The 19,045-nt window shown below is 37.7% G+C and overlaps 7 protein-coding genes across 7 annotated transcripts; 4 read left to right on the forward strand and 3 right to left on the reverse strand.

Annotated features, from left to right (window-relative positions):
• Positions 1 to 164: 164 nt before the first annotated feature.
• RHIMIDRAFT_266281 (uncharacterized protein) lies at positions 165 to 4,631 on the reverse strand. The gene is made up of 8 exons (XM_023611897.1): positions 4,318 to 4,631; positions 3,070 to 4,264; positions 2,791 to 3,012; positions 2,488 to 2,740; positions 2,185 to 2,420; positions 1,093 to 2,127; positions 614 to 1,041; positions 165 to 562 (listed from the first exon to the last, which is right to left on the reverse strand). The coding sequence occupies exons 1-8, from the start codon at positions 4,476 to 4,478 to the stop codon at positions 211 to 213; spliced, it is 3,882 nt and encodes a 1,293-aa protein (XP_023470251.1). The 5' UTR covers positions 4,479 to 4,631; the 3' UTR covers positions 165 to 210.
• A 5,466-nt stretch (positions 4,632 to 10,097) lies between these two features.
• On the forward strand, positions 10,098 to 10,633 carry RHIMIDRAFT_266286 (uncharacterized protein). The gene has a single exon (XM_023611898.1). The coding sequence runs from the start codon at positions 10,129 to 10,131 to the stop codon at positions 10,573 to 10,575; it is 447 nt and encodes a 148-aa protein (XP_023470252.1). The 5' UTR covers positions 10,098 to 10,128; the 3' UTR covers positions 10,576 to 10,633.
• Positions 10,634 to 11,450: 817 nt separating this feature from the next.
• RHIMIDRAFT_289321 (uncharacterized protein) lies at positions 11,451 to 12,079 on the forward strand (the record flags this gene model as incomplete). Its single annotated transcript, XM_023613631.1, has 2 exons — positions 11,451 to 12,006; positions 12,063 to 12,079. The coding sequence occupies 2 exons, from the start codon at positions 11,451 to 11,453 to the stop codon at positions 12,077 to 12,079; spliced, it is 573 nt and encodes a 190-aa protein (XP_023470253.1).
• Positions 12,080 to 14,233, forward strand: RHIMIDRAFT_266287 (uncharacterized protein). The gene is made up of 2 exons (XM_023611899.1): positions 12,080 to 14,012; positions 14,064 to 14,233. Exon 1 carries the CDS (start codon positions 12,194 to 12,196, stop codon positions 13,760 to 13,762), a length of 1,569 nt encoding a protein of 522 aa, XP_023470254.1. The 5' UTR covers positions 12,080 to 12,193; the 3' UTR covers positions 13,763 to 14,012; positions 14,064 to 14,233.
• On the reverse strand, positions 13,915 to 15,495 carry RHIMIDRAFT_234149 (glycosyl transferase; the record flags this gene model as incomplete). The annotated part of the gene is made up of 5 exons (XM_023608106.1): positions 13,915 to 14,012; positions 14,064 to 14,233; positions 14,285 to 14,370; positions 14,423 to 14,690; positions 14,753 to 15,495. 5 exons carry the CDS (start codon positions 15,493 to 15,495, stop codon positions 13,915 to 13,917), a joined length of 1,365 nt encoding a protein of 454 aa, XP_023470255.1.
• Positions 15,496 to 15,738: 243 nt separating this feature from the next.
• Positions 15,739 to 17,310, reverse strand: RHIMIDRAFT_289325 (nucleotide-diphospho-sugar transferase). Its single transcript, XM_023613632.1, has 4 exons — positions 16,472 to 17,310; positions 16,154 to 16,418; positions 15,940 to 16,103; positions 15,739 to 15,878 (listed from the first exon to the last, which is right to left on the reverse strand). The coding sequence occupies exons 1-4, from the start codon at positions 17,271 to 17,273 to the stop codon at positions 15,748 to 15,750; spliced, it is 1,362 nt and encodes a 453-aa protein (XP_023470256.1). The 5' UTR covers positions 17,274 to 17,310; the 3' UTR covers positions 15,739 to 15,747.
• A 178-nt stretch (positions 17,311 to 17,488) lies between these two features.
• RHIMIDRAFT_197032 (glycosyl transferase) lies at positions 17,489 to 18,966 on the forward strand (the record flags this gene model as incomplete). The annotated part of the gene is made up of 4 exons (XM_023606163.1): positions 17,489 to 17,807; positions 17,866 to 18,112; positions 18,170 to 18,306; positions 18,365 to 18,966. 4 exons carry the CDS (start codon positions 17,489 to 17,491, stop codon positions 18,964 to 18,966), a joined length of 1,305 nt encoding a protein of 434 aa, XP_023470257.1.
• Between the last annotated feature and the right edge of the window lie 79 nt (positions 18,967 to 19,045).

The following is a 19,045-nucleotide window of genomic DNA, read 5'->3' on the forward strand; positions in this document are numbered from 1 at the left end:
ATCTCTTATAAGTTTACTCACTATTCTTGCTTCTCTTTTTTCTATTACAAATCCTCTTCTTTATAATGTAAGTATTTATTATCAATGTAAATAACTGAAGTGCTAATCATTTCGTTATTCATTCTTTTGCTTCTTGTGGGCTCTTTTTTATTATCTTTTTTTTTTTTTTATCAGTGTGCGAATAATTTCTGAATAAAGTGTACTAATAATCTATGATGCAGTAGTAGTAGCAATCAATTGAGGTAAAGTAGGTTGATGAACAAACACTTCTGAACCCTCTTTATCATCTGTTCGAACGGTTAACCTCCAACGATTGATATCGTATACACCAGGTAGCTGAAACACAGCAAACACCTGGATATCTTTTCTTTCTTCTGGTTGCAATGATCCCGTAAAGACAGTAGAGCCGTTCCAATGGAAGGGGTATATACTTAAATAGGATTTACCACTATTGGTATTCTTTTGGTCTGTTTTAGACCAGGACAATAATTCGAGAGTGTAACGACTTGTTCGATTCCATGAGCAGTTCATAAGTGTTAGACATACAGGGACCTTTAATAACCTACACAGACAAGACTTAGTGACAATTTACGCCTTTTCAAGTATTTCTTACCCTTCATTATCAAAATTATGTGCCTTTTTATCAGGCGCAGACACCAACACCTTGACAGGACTTTCATCCTTGATCACTCTATTGCGCGTAAGACTGTTGATAAGCATAGCCCTTTCTTTAGCCGTTGCTTCAAACATAGTGCGATTTTGTTGATTCATGAGTTCAGTGCTGTTGCCCTGGAAAGGGTTTTGCTGTATACCAAGATTGACGCCAATGATATAATGATGTCCTTGTCGTTTCATATTCGGTATGTTCCAGTATATAGCTAAATCAACATCTCCAGAGTTGTATAAAGTGAATAGCTGACTATACTTTTCTTTAGGTATGTTTGGAAACTGGTTCTCCAGGTTACTTAAGCGCCAATGCATACGTGAATTAAGTGAGAACGTCTTGAGAGGTGGGGCATCCGCAGGAATTTCGTTCTTCCTCTACAGCATAATAATGATTAATTCCATAGTTTCAATTATGGCTTTACTTACAAATGCAACTTTGCTTAGATGAAGGTCAATCGGTGGTGGTAGATTCTTTTCCTTTGAATCATTTTTCTTTTGACTGTTGAGCAAGGCACCAAGTGCATTCGAAGTCCATGCTTCAGGAATATTAGATATATCACTCTCATACGAAGCTATCCTTTGAATCTTGTAGTATGCAAATGTGGTTTGCCTAGGAGGAATGTTTGTTTTTGATTCAATATCTTGACTACTCGATAGATCAATGCTAAGTGGTGAAATATCCCACATGGGGCTGGAAGCATTTAGCTGCACCAATTCAAATTGTGTCACTGTCTGAAGATTTTCGATTTCAATACCCAGTATATATTCATTGATGGCCGTAGTGCTTGGTCTTGTGAAGGCATTGATCTTGAGAGAAGGAAGCACCTGCATCTGGACTGAGTACCGCAGCGTACGGTGGGCAATCATTACGTTATCTTCGTCTGATTGATAAGAGAACAACAGTTTGAATGTATGTTTGCCAATTCTATCGCCTCGTATCCAAAGAGGGACAAGCGTTGTCTCACCTGGCTTGACTGCGCCCTGGTAACTATCCTTCTTGCCTGGAAGTGGGATAGAAATCACACTGGCATCAAACAACCTGTTATCCAACTGCATCTTGCTTAAAGTGGATGATTCATCTGCCGTGTATATGTTTTTATCCATATCTTCAGGGTTGCCCACACAGATAAAACTAGGATGGCTTGTCTTCAATCGAAGCGCAGTCAAGCCCTTGTTTCCCTTGTTATTAATCTCTAGCACCGTTTGAACCACTTCGCCAGACAAGATTGTCTCTGGCACATGATGGAGTGTAAGATCCAATAAAGGCATAGGTGAAGTTACCAAGATATCCAATGAACGGTCGGGCGCATAGACCACAGACATTCTCTCTTCTTTTGTTTTATTTAAGCGTTTACCTTGCTTATGGAACGGCTTAAACGTGTGCACTAAATCGTTTAATGTGTAGTGCAAGCCAGTGACCAATAAACTACCCTCATGTCCAGGCACTACAGCCAGACTGATCTACAAGGCAGGATAATGTATTAGTCTTCTTAAATAATCAACTACAATAACACTTACTGTCTTTTTTTCCAACGGGTCCAAAGTGACACTAGATAGCTTTTGTAGCTTAAAATGCTCAAATTCAAATAGATCACTTCCTTCAACCTGCTTTCCTTCTAGCATTTCTTCATATTCAACAGTTTTAGAATCTTGTGATTTGGAAGAAGCTTTATATTGACAACCAAGTATAATACTGTTTAGAGTAATAGCTATCTGAAGGGGGTTGTACAACTCAACATGTATAATCGCAGATTCTACCCGATTTCACAAGTGATTAGTCTCATTCTTGTATATATATATATATTACTTTTCTTTCTTTACCTTCGACAGCGCAAACAATTCGATCATCATCTTGCTGTTGAACAGCCATAGCTCTTTTAGAGCTAGAAATGAAGCCATTCGCAATGCTTTCCTCCAACAGTTCAATTTCCATGGCCGCCCATTCTTCTCGATGTGTCAGATTGGATTGAGTGTTGGATAGAGTCACTTGAATTGTACGGTCATCGATGATAGGTAAGCCTAGATTAGGGAATGATCGTTTTAAAGGATCGAAACCGGCTTGTGCTGCGTATTGCTATATAATAAAGTTAGTCAAGTTGTTGACATAGTTTATAAAAAGCCAACCTTGTAGATGAATAAAAACTCCCTAATGTGGGCCACCTGCTGTTGAGATGTTTGCTTGGTGTCTGTCAAGACATTCGAAAAATAAGCAACTGAGTCTTCAAGACGACCTAGATGGAAAGCTTGGCGTCCCAGAGCAAATTGCACATGATTCTTGGCTATAGACCAAGAGTGATTGTCTAGGACTGCTGCTGCCAGCTCATAGCATCGATAAGCGTGCAATCTCTTTATATATTCATCAACTGTTATTGACGTGTGAAATGCTATTTTTTGTTTTTTTACCTGTGATGCCTTGCCGTATCGATGACCGGCCATAACCAAATGGAATCCATACTTTCGCACCATTGGCTTGTTTACTCTCAGAAAACAATGTGCAGCCTGTTCCAAGAAAAGGCCTGACCTTAGATCCGAATCTTCACCTGTCATTCTGACCAGAGCGGTTGGTATATCTTTCCACATTTGCCGATCTTTAAGTAGCTCATAGTAAATGATCGTTGCACGCGTTGCATGAAAGATGGATCTGCATCTGTTCAAATATTGTTGTACAGCAAGTTCAAAGTGACGGTCCACGTCAGTCTTGCTCGTCAGTGGTTGATCCATCATTAATAAACAAACACCCATCATTTCCTGTGTGCCTGCATGATACTTGTAGGCTTTTTCAGTGGCGTAGTCTCGTCGAACGGTGTCATATATTGTGTATGCAAATTTATAATCTCGTAGCATGAATGCAAAATCTGCTAATTTACGCATTTGTGCTTCAGGAGCGGCAAAGGGATAGACTGTGATTGAGCTAGACCCGTAAGGCACGTTAGGTCCCTGTGCTGCAACTGACTGAAGTGATTGAGTAGAAGACGAACGACTAGAAGTACCAAATAATCGGCGACTAGCACCAAACAGTCGACCTGTCAATCCACGACGAGCTGATGCCACTTGCTCATTCCACTGTTGAACGTTTCGCTCCATAAAGGGTAGTAAACTTTGGGCCACAAATTCCTGGACCATTGACCTTATCTGATTCACATTCTCGTCTGTCAGACATCTTCCATATTGGATTGAAGCTTGCTGTTGTTCTTCGTTGATAACTATAGTCTCGCGCGTAATACTATCTTGATTGCTATTATTATCAGAATCAATGGGAAATGACTGTATTGATGTCCCATGAACTACAGTTGCAGGCAAATTACTCGTGCTTGAAGATACCGAACTTGATCGAGTATGTCCTCCTCCGACAGAAGGTGAAAGAGGGGTATTTAAGGAAGATACACTAGAGTCTGGATTGGATGTAACATATGATTGTAATTCTGATTCGATGCGATAAGATTCGGATAATGGTTCCTCCCAAATGTGTCGTATACTGTCCTCAGATCTATCTTCTATACTGTCCTCATCTTTTGGATTTCTTGGCTTTGAATTGATAGTGAGTAAATAGCAGTGTAGCCCAACCGTTCGTTTGAGCTTATCAAAGAAAGCCATGGAACTAATAATTGTATGCTTAATATTGATTTAATAACATATAAGGATATACTTTACTGCTCGAATGTTGTAAGGTTCGGATCATGAAGCACGACATAGTATCTTAATATGTTTGTATCAACATAGGGCTTGTCTAGAGTGAATGACGGAATGTTTGGATTATAGAGTTGCATAATAGTGCTGATTGGGTCAGTGTTTAATGATGAGATAACAATCATGGTGGCTACTGGATGATCAAAGGTCTCATACTCTGTTATTCCTCGAAGAGAAAGGAGCGTATCTCTGAAATCGGTATACCAAGGTGTCAAATCATTCAAGTGGACTAAAAAGCATATCAGTAATCATATATATAGATCATGCTATAAAAATACCGTTTAAATAGTCCTCGGCAACATCATTTCTATTTCTGATCTTTTTTATGTTTCCAGTGTATTGCTCTCCTCTAGACTTCACTTGGTTTTGAACAAGCCTCATTACTGCTTGGTGATTAGGTTCTTCTAATTTATTTATTGATTTAAAACGTACATTAAAGTTATCAATTGACATTGGCACGCCTTGCCAATCGCGTGGGGTAACTATGGGTTATTAGCTTATATTCTTTTATGTTTTATGTATTTCTACCTTTTTCAAGTGTATCACCAAAAGGCTTGATAAGATCAGTGAAGGAAGGGATGTGGTTCAGTCTACAAAGCTCTTCAGCATCTTCACTAGCAGTTACAGCTACTACAGGCGCAACAGTCTTTGCGATGATATCACGAGCAGATAAGTGTGAGCCTAAATTGAATGGCTCTTTCATGGCTTTATTAATTAATAAAAAAAGAGGTGAAAAAGGCGAAAAATAGAAAAGGTCGCCTTTTGGGTTTCCCAGTTCACGTGATTAATGCTAAGGTCACATTGGCAGCATATTACTCTAAAATGAGATGATTGGAAATCCAATTTGAGATACTTTGAAATATAAAATTAGACGATTCGCGTTTTTTTTTTTAAGACGTTTGCAATAACAAAGTTGGGCAATTTGCTTTTATTTTTGAGACAAACTTAGTTCTTTTTCAGACATCATTGTTTGCATTAATTTACAACTTCATTATTTAACTATGTATAACTCTACACTGGCGACGTCAACTTTTATATGATGAATCGCAATTTTACAAGATGGATATCGAGTGAATAGCAAATAAATATAAATGATCTGTAAAAATTAGCTAGAAATTCGAGATAACGGTAAAATGGCTAAGTCTTAAAAAAAAAGCAGCCCGTCTCATTTCTAGACGAAATGAAAATAAAAATCCAGACTTTTTGGCATCTTGTGCAAGATTTTCCTAGTGAAAAAGTGTATAAGCCAAACTCCACCTTGTTTAAAGAGCCTGCAAATCTATATTAAGCTCGATTTTCCTTGCTGAAAGGCATATTTAAAAAACACAGTTTTTGATGGAGGAGATCTCATAAAGAAAAATCAGGGTCAGTAAAATTTCATCTTGCAAGTAAAAATATAAATGTATACAAAAATAATATATCACAATGTACATACGATAAAAAGTATTAACAACAACTTCTTTTTGGTATCTCTTTTGCTCAAGAATGCGCCCTATCCTATACCCTGATACCGAAGGGCTCATTCGTAATAAAAAATAAGAAAAATTTGATGAACAAACTGAGGAAGAGGCACGCCTCGGAGGTTCACCTGCTGGAGGAAGAAGAGGTAATGCATTAACCTTGAAAGACTTACATTTTTACTTAATGTATGTTATTAACGACTTACACAACCTTATAAAAATGTATTAGGCAAGAAAAGAAAAGACACCACTGAAGAAAAAAGAGTGAAGAGTGATGCTAGAAAAAGAAGAAGACAGGAACAAGCTTCATCCTCGACCTCTGATCCAATTTGCAAATCTTGCAGGCAGCACGGTCATTCATATGCTGCTTCTAGTATGTGTCCAAACCATCAGTTTACGCTCAAAGAACGGTTGAGCATGGCTTTTCCTGAACTTATCAAAGATTTACGATATCTTTAACTCTCAGGTCTTTTTTAATAATCGATGAGCAAGAAGAGAATGATAAGCTAGAGCGATATCAAAGAAGAATAATTGAACTGTCTTTTTTAAGACAGGTGGTGTATAGAGCGCGGATATTTGCAAACTATTACGTATTGATCAATTCGAGTAACATTGATAACCTCTCTAATGATATATTTGATCAAAATTTTTGGTACAGAGTCTGCCGACTGATATCAAAACATAGCAATAGGCGCGCTTCAACGCATGTATCCAAGATTACCGGACATTGAAGCAGTCTTTAATCTACTGCAGAGCCTGGAAAATGTAAATATGCTGGTTGAAAGAAACAATCTTGTGGGCTATGGACAAATCATATCGTCCGCATGTGAGACTGTAGCAACTACATATAATAACTTTTATGCTGAAAATTTTGAACAGTATATTGGAAATTATTTCATATATAAACTAAAAGTTGAATATGGTGTAAGTAATTTAAGTTAGATATGTTACGTATACTTACGATTACATGTTAATGAAATATATATACAATTAGAACCTAAGCATGTCGGTAGTAAAAAAGCTAGTATACAACTATATATTCGATGAAGTTTTAACAAACATTGCGAGGTCGGATATGCCAGAAGATTTTGTTGATCAGGACACCCTAAATCTTGCTCCGAATTTACAGGTTTATATAGACAGGATTATACAGCCTATAAAGAACAGACTACTGCAACTATCTCTTAATAAAGAAACTATCACAGCAAATCCATTTACAGTTTTAAATGTAATGGCATTTATACTTGATCTTTACGAGCAGAAAAGTGTGCAAGCATAACGACAGCAGCCTGAACAGCAACAGCAAAGAAGACCTCAACCTCGTTTATTTTCTCTTTTTCCTGATTCAAGCTAGATGGAGAAAATTTAAACACGGTTTTTCGTGACACTTGGCTACCCCGACAGGATAATGAATTGAATTATCATTATGCTGCCCGATGCTTTTTTGAAGCATTTAATTTTGAAAGACTAGATATCAATAGGTAATCCCAATCTATGGTAGAGGATAATAAACAATGACAATAATTAAAACCACCATTATTTTAAATACTGAAAACAGCTTCGAGCAATTACTGAATCCTCCACCAACCAAAGGACGGATGTTTTTAACTAGTATTTACACTAACGGAGTCATTTGTAGAGCTTCGTTTGCCAGAAACAATCCCAGACGAGAAGGTCGTGAAACTATTACTCTGAATGTTAGTGACTTCAGCCAAGAAAAAATAAATCAATATTTTCGCCCCTGTACTTTAGGTCCTGGTCGCTGGAATGCTTTCGCTGCGTACTATAGTAATAATGAAGTGCGGACCTTATCGACGACTGAATATTATAGTGGATCTGATTCTCCTAACAGATCTAGAAAAGAAATCGACCTAAAAGCCCAACAAGGCATACAAGCTTTAGAAACTAACATACCAACGCCAAAGGCTTCCAACATCAATCAATACATTGATTACCTGCAGTATACAATGCTTCATTTATCTCTTTTTTTTTCGGTTTTTACAATTTCCGTACTGCACAGATAAATTAGAACAACTATCGAGGATGGCAATGTGCTCTCGAAGAAGCATGCAATATTCCTTTAAATGGAGGGAAAAAATACAATAGAGCTAGACGTAAAAAAACGCGCTCAAACAGAAGAAGAAGAAATAAAATGATGAATAGGAGGAGGCAAGGTGATAATGCTGACAGCCCTATTGAAATAAGGTAATATAATATATATATATATATATTTTCACAAAGTCTGTATTTACACAATCGCCCTTTCTCACAAATTATATAGGAGAGAAGCTCACAAAAGTCATTTTAATGAGGATGACAACGAAGGTGCCTTTGATCATATTCGAGGATGGTCTGAAAGGAAGTACCCATGTGAGGTTTAGAGGAAGAATAGTAGAAACTTCCGAGATGATTTACAAGGATCTCAAAAAGCGTGAAAAACAAGGGGAACTATTAGTACTGGACATTAATGAGTTCAGGGCATCATCCGTAGGTATCTTTGCAAATTTTGTGTATTTTTAAGAGCCTTAATTATTTCTTTTTAATTAGGTTTGCTTTGAATGCCATCAAAGAAATTTAAGACACCATACAGCCCAAGAACGTGCCTTTTACAATATATTGATCTGCAACGATTGTAATATATTCTGGAATCGAGACGTGCTTGCGGCTAAAAATATGATGTTCATTTCAACCCAACTTTGGCCCGGTAATGAACGATCCGATATCTTCTCTCGTCCAACAGGACAACGCGCCACATAGAATGTGGTTGTTTCTCGCTTCGGCAAGGACTTAAAGATTCTTACAGGTAAAGTACATCATTTTGGTCATCATAGCATATCTAAACTAATATATTTTTTTGTCTCAATTTTATTTTCATTTCGTTTAAAACAAGTAAAGTGTCAAAATAATTTTGATTCGTCTAAAAAAAGTACTGACATCGTCTAATTTTAGAGTAAAATCCTGTATTCATAAAAGTGCAACATTCCTTACCAAGAAAGCGAGAAAATCAATCGATGCCTGGCTCATTCGTTGGCCTTCCATATGTGCAATATTACTCGAAATGGACTAATTAGCTCATTCTTAGTTCCCTGAAGCTTCAAACTACCTTGGTGAACCCTTTGCCAAACGTCTTCGTTACATTCAGCAAAAATTTTCAGATAGTTAATTATCATCCCTAATACGTAATACTTTCACATTTTCCCTTTAATCCCAAAAGGGTTTTTCATTCCTTCTCACTGCGATCTGACCCGGGCAATACAGCATAAGGATGCTATGTGCTCATCGGTCATTAAAAATTATTATCAAATAAAATTATTCTTTAATCGTATTCATAAAAGTGTAGTAAGATACTATGTAGATGGCCCCAGTATCTCTTTTTGATAAAGGTATTTTATGCATCACTTTTAAAGATAAAATGTGTAAAGAAGGTTAAATAAATCGAGAGCTTATGCCTTTAATAAAGCGAGAGTCTACACTGAAAGCTGTTTTTTTTTCCTACTTTCCGGACTCGCTTAAACTACCAATCTTCAATAATATATTGATTTGTTTTGTCGCTTTGTTATATACGTGTATTTATCGGCTTGACTTGATAGACTCAGATCCACTGGTTGCATGACAGCAAATCTGACAGTTACAGGATGTTCCAGACTTTTATTTGACCCCTTTTCAAAATCCAACAGTTTTGCTACTTTTTGTGCCAAAGCATTGCTTATCAAGCTACAAACTGCAAGAATATTGTCATTTTTGTCGCTTAATCTAAAGCTGATTCTCACGGTTGGCATGCAATTGAGTGTGCTGAATGAAATGATGTTTTTTCCCATTTGATTTGCTGAATTCCCGTTGATGGCTCGGTCAGCTTCAATTGCAAATGTAAAGGGCCCTTCTTGCGGTGTACACTACGCGCACGAAGAAATCCACGAGAAGGCTAATGATGCGGGCGCTTATTGTCCTATACATGTGGCGTCACTGTACAAATTCACACTATCAAAGCGTCTGCCTAACCTAAGGCTGCCCTGTAGGATATCCTTTGATATAAAATGCGAATTTATCATAATTGCACATGATTAATCTTGATTCTTTGTTGATCAACTGACAACATAAAATAAAAGTAAATAAAGAAATAACAACACTTTATCTCTTTTTTCTTAAAAGATAACTTCTTATCCTATATCATGGAGCATGGAAAGATGCTTTTTCCTGATCAAGCTTACCGTGATGCTACACATTGAAAAGGTTTGTTGACGACATCATAGTTAATGTCTATAACATTAACCCTCTCGTGAATTTCCTCGTGCGCGTAGTGTACACCTTTTTACAGATGCCTCTCTCCATTCTACCAGCCTCACTACAACCAGGAACTGACTTAATGTCAAAGATTGTAGCGCGTAATCCTAAAGTTATAAACATCATTACAAAAGCCTTGAACAACTCACAAGCTGAGTACAATGCGGCAGAAAGCGAGTGGAACGATGGAACGCGAGCAGACTTGGCTTTAGAACCACAAAGCCAAAATATTTCATCAATAATTATTGAATTTCAGCATAGAGTAGATGACTTATTTCTTAAAAGGGTAGTCAGCTACTGTCTTGAAGCATACGAAAGATACTGCAAAGAACCCATTTTACTAATAGTATGCATTGAAACTTTGTCTGATGGTGTTTATGATGAAACAACAAAGCCGTGTTTCAGGTTGTTTAATTTACTCTCCAAGAGTTTGGACTTCACAGTGTTTTATTTTGTGCCAGGCAAGTCTCAGCAACTGTAGCATTGATGTAACTTTAGAGCCATTTGTTGCATTTGGGCTGTTCCTGACTCAACAAGCCCGCTCAATTATAAACGCTCCTTGTAATGATGATCCTACAATGAAGTTATTGTACAACTTGGCCAACGAACATTATGAAAGCATTACTGGTAACCAACCACATTTAGTCGAAGTCATAGGTCAAATGTGCGATACGTAAAATAACGAATATGAAAAACTTCTAGAGCTGATAAATAATAAAGTGTCAGCTTCGTTGTTGATTCAAACCATAAAGAACGCTCAGACAAGAAACTGCAATTTGAAAAGAAAGTACTTAGACACTGATAAGACTGATACCGATATTTCAGACGCAACAACGGCCGCAACAGAAGCAGAATCCTCATCACAAAAAATACAATCCTCTTCTTCCTTATCCTATGAACAAGGTGTTATGTAATGATTTACAGACACAAGACAAAGACAAAAGAAGTACTCTTTGAGACTAATCTTTATTCTGAGATAATGACAAAAGAAACATACAAATAAATTAATGGTCTACTATTTATAGTTGCTATCAAATGGCTGGTAAGCCACTATTCTAAACGTGGATTATAATTACTAAGGATGTGATTGACTAACGGTTCCTGAGTTCATAAAGAAAACTTTTAATTCGTTCCTGACACTGATCTTATTGTTCATTTCATGATCTGGGTTATGATACTGCTTTTACTATAAGAAGGATTATCGTTTAAAGAAGTGTATCCTTTTATATAAAGAAGTAATGATTTATATTCAAGGGAGAGATTCTATTTAATTTAACTTATTACTAAAAGTGTGTACACGTAATCTTATAATGTATGAATTCACTCTATTCATACTGATTACAATCGTTTATCTCAATGTCAGTCATAAGCAGACCTTGTTCTACGACAGATACAAGTTTCACAGATAAAAATTTAGAAATTAAATATCAGGATTCGACAACTGCTGAACCGCAAGGAACAGAAATCATGTTGATAGACAGCGAGCCTTATTGTGAAAATAACTGCTATGATACCGGCGATTGGAGAAGCACTCCTTCATGTGAGCTTTCTACAGAGAGGCCTAGCAGGAGTCCTCAGGTTACGCAACAACAATTGGAATACACCATGCCCGATAAGCCAGAAAAGTTTGCAGGAGTTGGAGTGGTGGTTAAAAGAGGTCCCATTGAAAAATGGTCTTCCAATCCGACACAAACCATTAACACCGGATCTAACCATCTACGTCGACGCTTCCGACTCAGGTTGGGAATAAGTTCAGCTTCAGTCCAAACAGCAGGGTTTTGGTCCACAGAAGAAAAAGAAGATAGCATAAATGTTCGCGGGTTATTGAATGAAAATATGGGTGAGGGTCTTAACTTTCAAAGAGGAGACACGTCACCTAAAGCTGAACTTGAATCAGGACTCACGACAACATGTTATTTGTGTAACTTAAATAAAACTCAGTATTTGTTACACTTTTTCCCTTAATAGTAAGATTCTTTCACTGATGGCGTACATAACCTTTTTTATAAGGAGATCCCAGGTCGACTTGTCCTTCCCTTGTTTTTTTAATGTAGCACATAATTTTTATTTCTTTTTCTCTTCTTTTCCCTCATCTCATTATGGTTGAGCCTACAAAGGACAATACGGACGGATTTGCTAATAAAGACACTCAAGGCAGTCAAACAAAAAGCGCTGATGTTAAGGACACAGGTGCCAAAGATACTGGCGTAAATGGTGCAGCTGTTGATAACCCTTCGAGCAGTAAAGACGCATCTGATCCTTTCGCAAACGCCGATCCTCCCAATACGACTAGTCCCAAGACAAGTGCTGCTCCAGAACCGACGACCCAACCAAAGCCAGCACCTACGACCACACAGCCGAAACCAGAACCGACGACGACGACTGCTGCTCAACCAAAGCCAACTACAACCACTCAGCAGAAGCCTGATCCTACTACCACCAAGGCTGCTGCTACTACTACTGCAGCTCCAGTAGCACCATCTATTGCCAACACGCCATCTGTCAATGCTGCTTCATCCGTCATTGTGCCCAAGCTTTCTACCTCGTCCACGACTACGGCCATAACAGAAGCAATAACTTCCATGATGTCAAACACCGCCATACCAAGCATCTCATCCACTCAAAGCATTCTACCCAGTGCAACATCTTCTGTTGCACCTGCCGGAGACAACCCCAACAACACCGCACTCATTGGCGGCATTGTTGGTGCCATTGCTGGTGTCGCGGCCATTGGTGCCTTTGCTTTATTGATGATTCGTCGTAGCAGACACAAGGCTAAAAGTACGCGGGCAAGCAGGACTATGGACGAGATTTTCACGCCTAATGGCACAACAGGCGACGGAACAAAGAATTATGATACATATCAAGGAGGCGCCGCTCATCCATCTGAACAAGGCTTTACAGTAGGTAATCTTCACGATTACGCTGCTGCTGCTTCACCTACTGTGACCTACGCTGGTGCCTATCAAGAGCCTGGAAACCAATATTATAATGCTGTACCTCATGAGCACTATCAAGATGCTGGATATGCTCATGATGCAGCCTATGCTCATGGCCAACCTACTAACTTTGCTCCCGGTGCTGCTGTTGTTGCTGGTGCTGCTACTGCTGCTACATATCCTGTTACTCAGCAAGAAGAGATGTACTACGAATCCAAGCCAAACGAACATGATGCCTATCAACATGACCCTAATCAACAGCAAGATAAAGTTTATCATGGTCCTGATCAACATTTGTATCATGACAACGACCAACAAGTGTATCAAGATCCCAACACACAGATGTACCATGATCCCAACGCACAAATGTACGTCGATCCACATCAACAAGGTTACTATGATCCCAACCAGCAGGCCTATCCCGATCCTCATCAGCAAATGTACCATGATCCTCATCAACAAGCCTATCACGATCCAAATCAACAAATGTACCATGATCCCAACTATCAGTATCAAGAACAATATCATAGTCCAAACATGTCATATCAACAAGCTCAGCCATCACACAACAGCCCTACTGTCGGCAACTACCATCTAGAACAACCTCTTACATCACCGCAACCACAACAACAACAGCAAACATATCGTCTCTCAGTAGATCTGGGACATAACCAACAAACCCCTTCTGGCACATTCATCGAGACTCATCCAGGAAAGCCTGGTCATTAAAAACTTGTGTTTCTCTTGTATAGCATGTTTTGTTATTGTAGTAATAAATACAACCTCATTTTAATAGTTACAACATGTTTCCATTTTAATAGATGTTTATTACATGATATAAGTCAAAAATAGTATTAGTAAATGAATTGCTTGGCATATATCTAATGATCATCCTTATCTGGACGGGTAACAATGAAACTTGTAGCTGTTTTATTCATTACCTCCAAAAAACGAGGCGTACAGGCACCAGGATTTATATCTAATAGAGGACTTAGTATGAGAATAGCTGGAATATATAAATGATTCTTACCAAAGGTCGTTTCGGGATCACAGTAGCATTTACTTTGAAGTAACCATTTATCTTCTGTAGGACAATGTTCAAAAAAATCGTGCTTGTAGCCAATGTCATAAAACCAATGAACATCAGATCTTTTCAGCATCAACGCCACAGCAATGGAATGAACAGGCGCATCTCCCCATCTAACAAAAAATAGTTAGCCAATCATATATGCAAAACGTAATATGTCTAACCTTTCATAAAAGAATCCACCAGCTTCATCCAAGTATCTAAAGTATGCTTGATATCCTTCTGAACGCATAAACTTGACTGAAGCAATCTAGAGACAAATTTTTAAGTCGAAGCTACCAGTATCATTTTATATATTATACCTCAAAGTTACTCCAGAAATGACACAGATTGTACGACCAGCCATTGTCATCACTAATTATTCCTAAAAGACTGTCTTTTCTTGTTCTTGGATAGATATATTGAGGATGGTTTTGAACAAAGTCTCTAGTCACTTCCCATAGTGTAGGAATGGTCTCAAAATATTCTTTTAACGCAATGGTGAATCCATATTTGAGATCTCTTTCTTGCATAAGTCTAAATGGATCATAATCGATGTCACAAGAAAATTTCACACCAGGTTCTACACGCCTTGGTAAATTTAAAAAGAGAGGGTGAGAATAAGCCATATAAGGTGAAGATGATGTACTTACCAGTAATAATCAATATCATCAAGCAAAGGATGCAGCATAAAAAACCCTGATTGATACCTGCACATGTGTCTGTAGCTTTCGCTTCCACCATAAAGAATACCACGATTTTCCAGATCCTTTCGACACTCTGCTGCGTGCTCTTTATCTATCCATTCTGGGTAACTCCAATGCTCTTCAGGGACCAAGCCATAGTAGACTTGTGCATTTGTCATCATGCTCGTCAGCTCTTTGAATTCTTCTGTGAATGGCTGTTCGTTCAAGAATATCCAAGGGTAATTGTATTTACGGTTGAAGCGGTCCTCCAGATAGCGCATAGATGATCTCAAAGCATAAAGCTCGCTATTTCTAGCCAGTACGACGAAGGCGCCCTTAACTCGAGGCAAGCTGGTATTTGTCAACCTTTGGTATTCTAATTCTTCAGGGGACATATCATCGTCGTCATCGTCATCAGCAATAATCACTTTGTTATCAACCGTGTCTATAGCCATAGATGTTTCTGATATTTTATTCCATTTCTTCTGTTCCTCTTCTTGATCCTTTATAAAGTATTCGTTGATACCAGAATATTGCTGAAACTGTTTTGCTTTATCTTTTAGTAATTCATAGCAGTCTTTGGATGAGTTGCAATAATAGGCATTGTAAGCAAATTTTGATTTATAAAGAAGAATGACACCAAACAAGGCCAATCCTATAAAGATAAACCGAAGAGCATTTCTTGTTGAACACAATTGCCTTTTATACATGAGTAAAAGAAGGGAATATGCTTTAGAAAAGAAGAAGGAAGAAGAAAAAAAAAACAAAAGAACTCCTTTTAGCTATCTTTTCCCTCTCTCTCTCTTTCTCTCTTTCTCTTTCTTTCTTTTTCAGCTCCCTTGATGTTAAGTGAGTAAGGAATGTAAATCAATGTATACCAAAAACAAATGCTTGAATTTAATAAATAAACAAATGCTTCTTGGTGAAAAAGAGAACAATGCTTAAAATAAGGAGAAAGTTTATTATTGAGGTGGTATTTTTATCATCTCAGGTATAGAAATGTCTTTCTTAGTAAGGAATGCCTTCATATCGTCGAGTAATTGAGGATTGATGATTTTCAGTAACTTCTTTAAGCAGCTGTCTTGATACAGATCTATATATACACATATTGTTTATACATAAATTAAAATTGTAATAAAAAGGGTGCATATTACCATAATTAGAAGTAACATCACAACTACAGCTTCTTAACAATTGTTCATCGTATGGACAATGGGTTGCTATTGAGTGAGTATATCCGATTTCATTAAAGAAATGAATTTCTTCCTTTCGTAAAAACAAGGCCGCGGCAATCGTTTGTACAGGCGCGTCGCCCCATCTAAATAGGTTATTATAATGTGTGCGTGCGTATGTGTGTGCAATTTTTACCTCTCATAGAAAAAATTACCAGTTCTATCTAAATATTCAAAATACTTTTGGTAGGCTTCTGATCTAAAAAACGATAAATCTGCCAACTGGAAATTAGTCCAAAAGTGACAATAGTTGTAATCATCTTCGCGGTCACTGTAGATCCATGGATAAATAGTAGAATTCAAGTCTAAAACATGCTGAGGATAGATTTCCCTAAATTCATTCACTCTTGTCCATAACGTTGGAATAGTCTGTGGTGCTTCTTTCATGGTAATAACAAACCCTAGCATTTTTTTTAGCAAATAACTCGTCTTTCAACATCATCATTCAACTTGCCTAATTTCTTGTCCTGTTCCTTCATGACTAAAAACAGATCTTGATCCATTTTGCAACTATAATCAGCTCCTGGTTCAACGCGCCATGTGTACTCGACGTCTCTAAGTAAAGGATGGTGGAAAAAGAACCCAGCATGATAACGTAATAGCTGATGATATGACAGCTTAGCCTTGTTGTACACTTCATCAAAATCCTGGTCCAACATCATATCCTCTGCTCTTGGTATATCAATCCAGTAAGGATATTCCCACGCGTGAAGGTCAATCTTTCCAAAGAATACGGGTGCCTTAGTGACACGTTTGATATACTTTTGAAAATCCAAGGTAAAATGCTGATTGTTTAAAATGACCCATGGATAACGTGTGCCATTTTTCATTTGCTCTTCCATTGACTTTATAACCGCCTTTGCTTCGTTCAGCTTTTCATTTCGAACCACCATGTAGTAGGCTCCTCTGACAGGCAAGTCCTTCCATACATCTTCAGGAATTGTATCATCCGGCTCAACTTCTGGTTTAAGATAACCTGCTCTTTGATGCTCCAAACCAACGATGAATTGTGCCTTTTGGTTCTCGACAGCATGTGTCGCTTCTTGCTGGGTGCAAAAGTATTGAATAAAGGCAGCGTCCCTGGGATCAAATTGCTCGGACAAGGAGTTCCATTGTACTTTATGACCAATAAAGAAACAAATCACAAACATCAAAACAATGACTGTGGCACGAAAAATGGTTTTGGACAACTGACGGCGATTGTATCCATATTTAGTTTTGTTTAGCGGATGTGGGCTTTCTTGTAGATAAATCATTGAAAAAAAGATGTTTAGAAAGCAAGAAAGGAAGGACATCTTTTTTCTTTTTTCTTTTTTTTAAATAAAGGGAAAGGGGGATTGAATTAGAGTAGGGAATGCGAGTTTCTGAAAGAGGTTAATATTAAATTTATTGTTTATTTGCTGCAAATTCCCTGCAACACATTGGATGCTTTATTTATTATTCAAACACTTTGTTTCTTTCCTTTCTTAACATGCTCCTTCGTCGTTATTCTTACTTTTTGTTACAAGTTGGACTAGCTTCTTACCTCTTGGGCTCCTTATTTTATTACTTTGGCCGTAAAACATCAGTCTATAAGAATGCTATCACTTCTATTGCCAATGCCACCTACTGGGAGTTAAAGACTACTGCATCAACCGAGTCCTATACGGTGGGCCCACCCTATGTATCAAACGGAATAACGGTTACTTTGCCACCTGCATCTAATACAACCGAGCGTCAAAAGGCGGCATTCATTGTACTCGTACGTAACTCTGAACTTCAGGGCATGCTGGATTCGATGAAAGATGTTGGTAATAATAACCAAAGGAATAACCAAAAGAGAGAATGCAACTCATACTTTCTATGTAGAGGACAGATTTAATCATAAATTCAATTATCCGTGGATATTCTTAAACGAGGAACAGTTTACAGAAGAGTTTATAAAATCTACTACAAAAGTAGCGTCAAGCAAAACCCATTACGGATTCGTGAACGAGTCAATGTGGAGTTATCCCGATTGGATCGATCAAAAGAAGGCCGCAATGTGTCGAGAAGAACTATCCTATGTACCCTACGGAACAAGTGAAAGCTACAGGCATATGTGTCGATTCCAAAGGTAAATCATATATATACCTTTGCTTTGTTTGAAAGATTAAAGCGTACGCTTGGACAGTGGGTTCTTTTGGAGGCATCCGCTTGTGCTGAGTCTTGATTTAGAATATTATTGGAGAGTTGAGCCTGATGTGCGATACTATTGTGATCTAGACTATGACCCTTTCCTTTATATGAAGAAGCATAATAAGAAATATGGTAAGACTCGTAATACTAGAAAATAAATACAATAGATAGCTAAAGCGATGATATATAGCCTTTAATATTTCTTTCAAGGAACATTCGGGGACCATAGCTTCTCTTTGGGAAACCATTAGAAGTTTTGTTAGAGATTCGACAAGGCAAGGCAAGAATTATTTTCCTAATTATGCTACCAACAGTCTCTATCGTTTTGTAACGGATGAAGAAGGAAGTGAATACAATCTGTGTCATTTTTGGACAAACTTTGAAATTGCACGACTTGATCTATGGCATACAGAAGCTTATCAGGCGTTATTTGAGTATCTTGATAAGGTCGGAGGATTCTTTTACGAAAGATGGGGTGATGCACCTATTCATTCTATCTTTGCTGCTCTTTACCTTAAAAAGGACGAGATTCATTTCTTTAACGACATTGGATATAAACACAGCATATACGAACATTGTCCAGAACAAGAAAACCTTTTACGCCGATGTTCATGCGATCCCAAACACACACTTGGTAAGCATATATATAGGGATATATATTCTAGAGCAACTCATTGTAATAATTTGATAGATTTCACTGATCCTATGAGCTGCATGTATGAGTACGTTGCTGCTCAACACTATTCTTCTCTGGAAAATAAGCAAACTGTCAATCAAATACTTGCATCATAGCATAATTCCTTACAATGATATTTTTAAAATAAACTAGCAGTCTTTTTAATGCAGTAATAACATCGGCTGGTTATCATAA

The sequence above is a fragment of the Rhizopus microsporus genome (assembly GCF_002708625.1).
Source record: "Rhizopus microsporus ATCC 52813 unplaced genomic scaffold scaffold_2, whole genome shotgun sequence".
In the NCBI taxonomy this organism is placed as follows: domain Eukaryota; kingdom Fungi; phylum Mucoromycota; class Mucoromycetes; order Mucorales; family Rhizopodaceae; genus Rhizopus; species Rhizopus microsporus.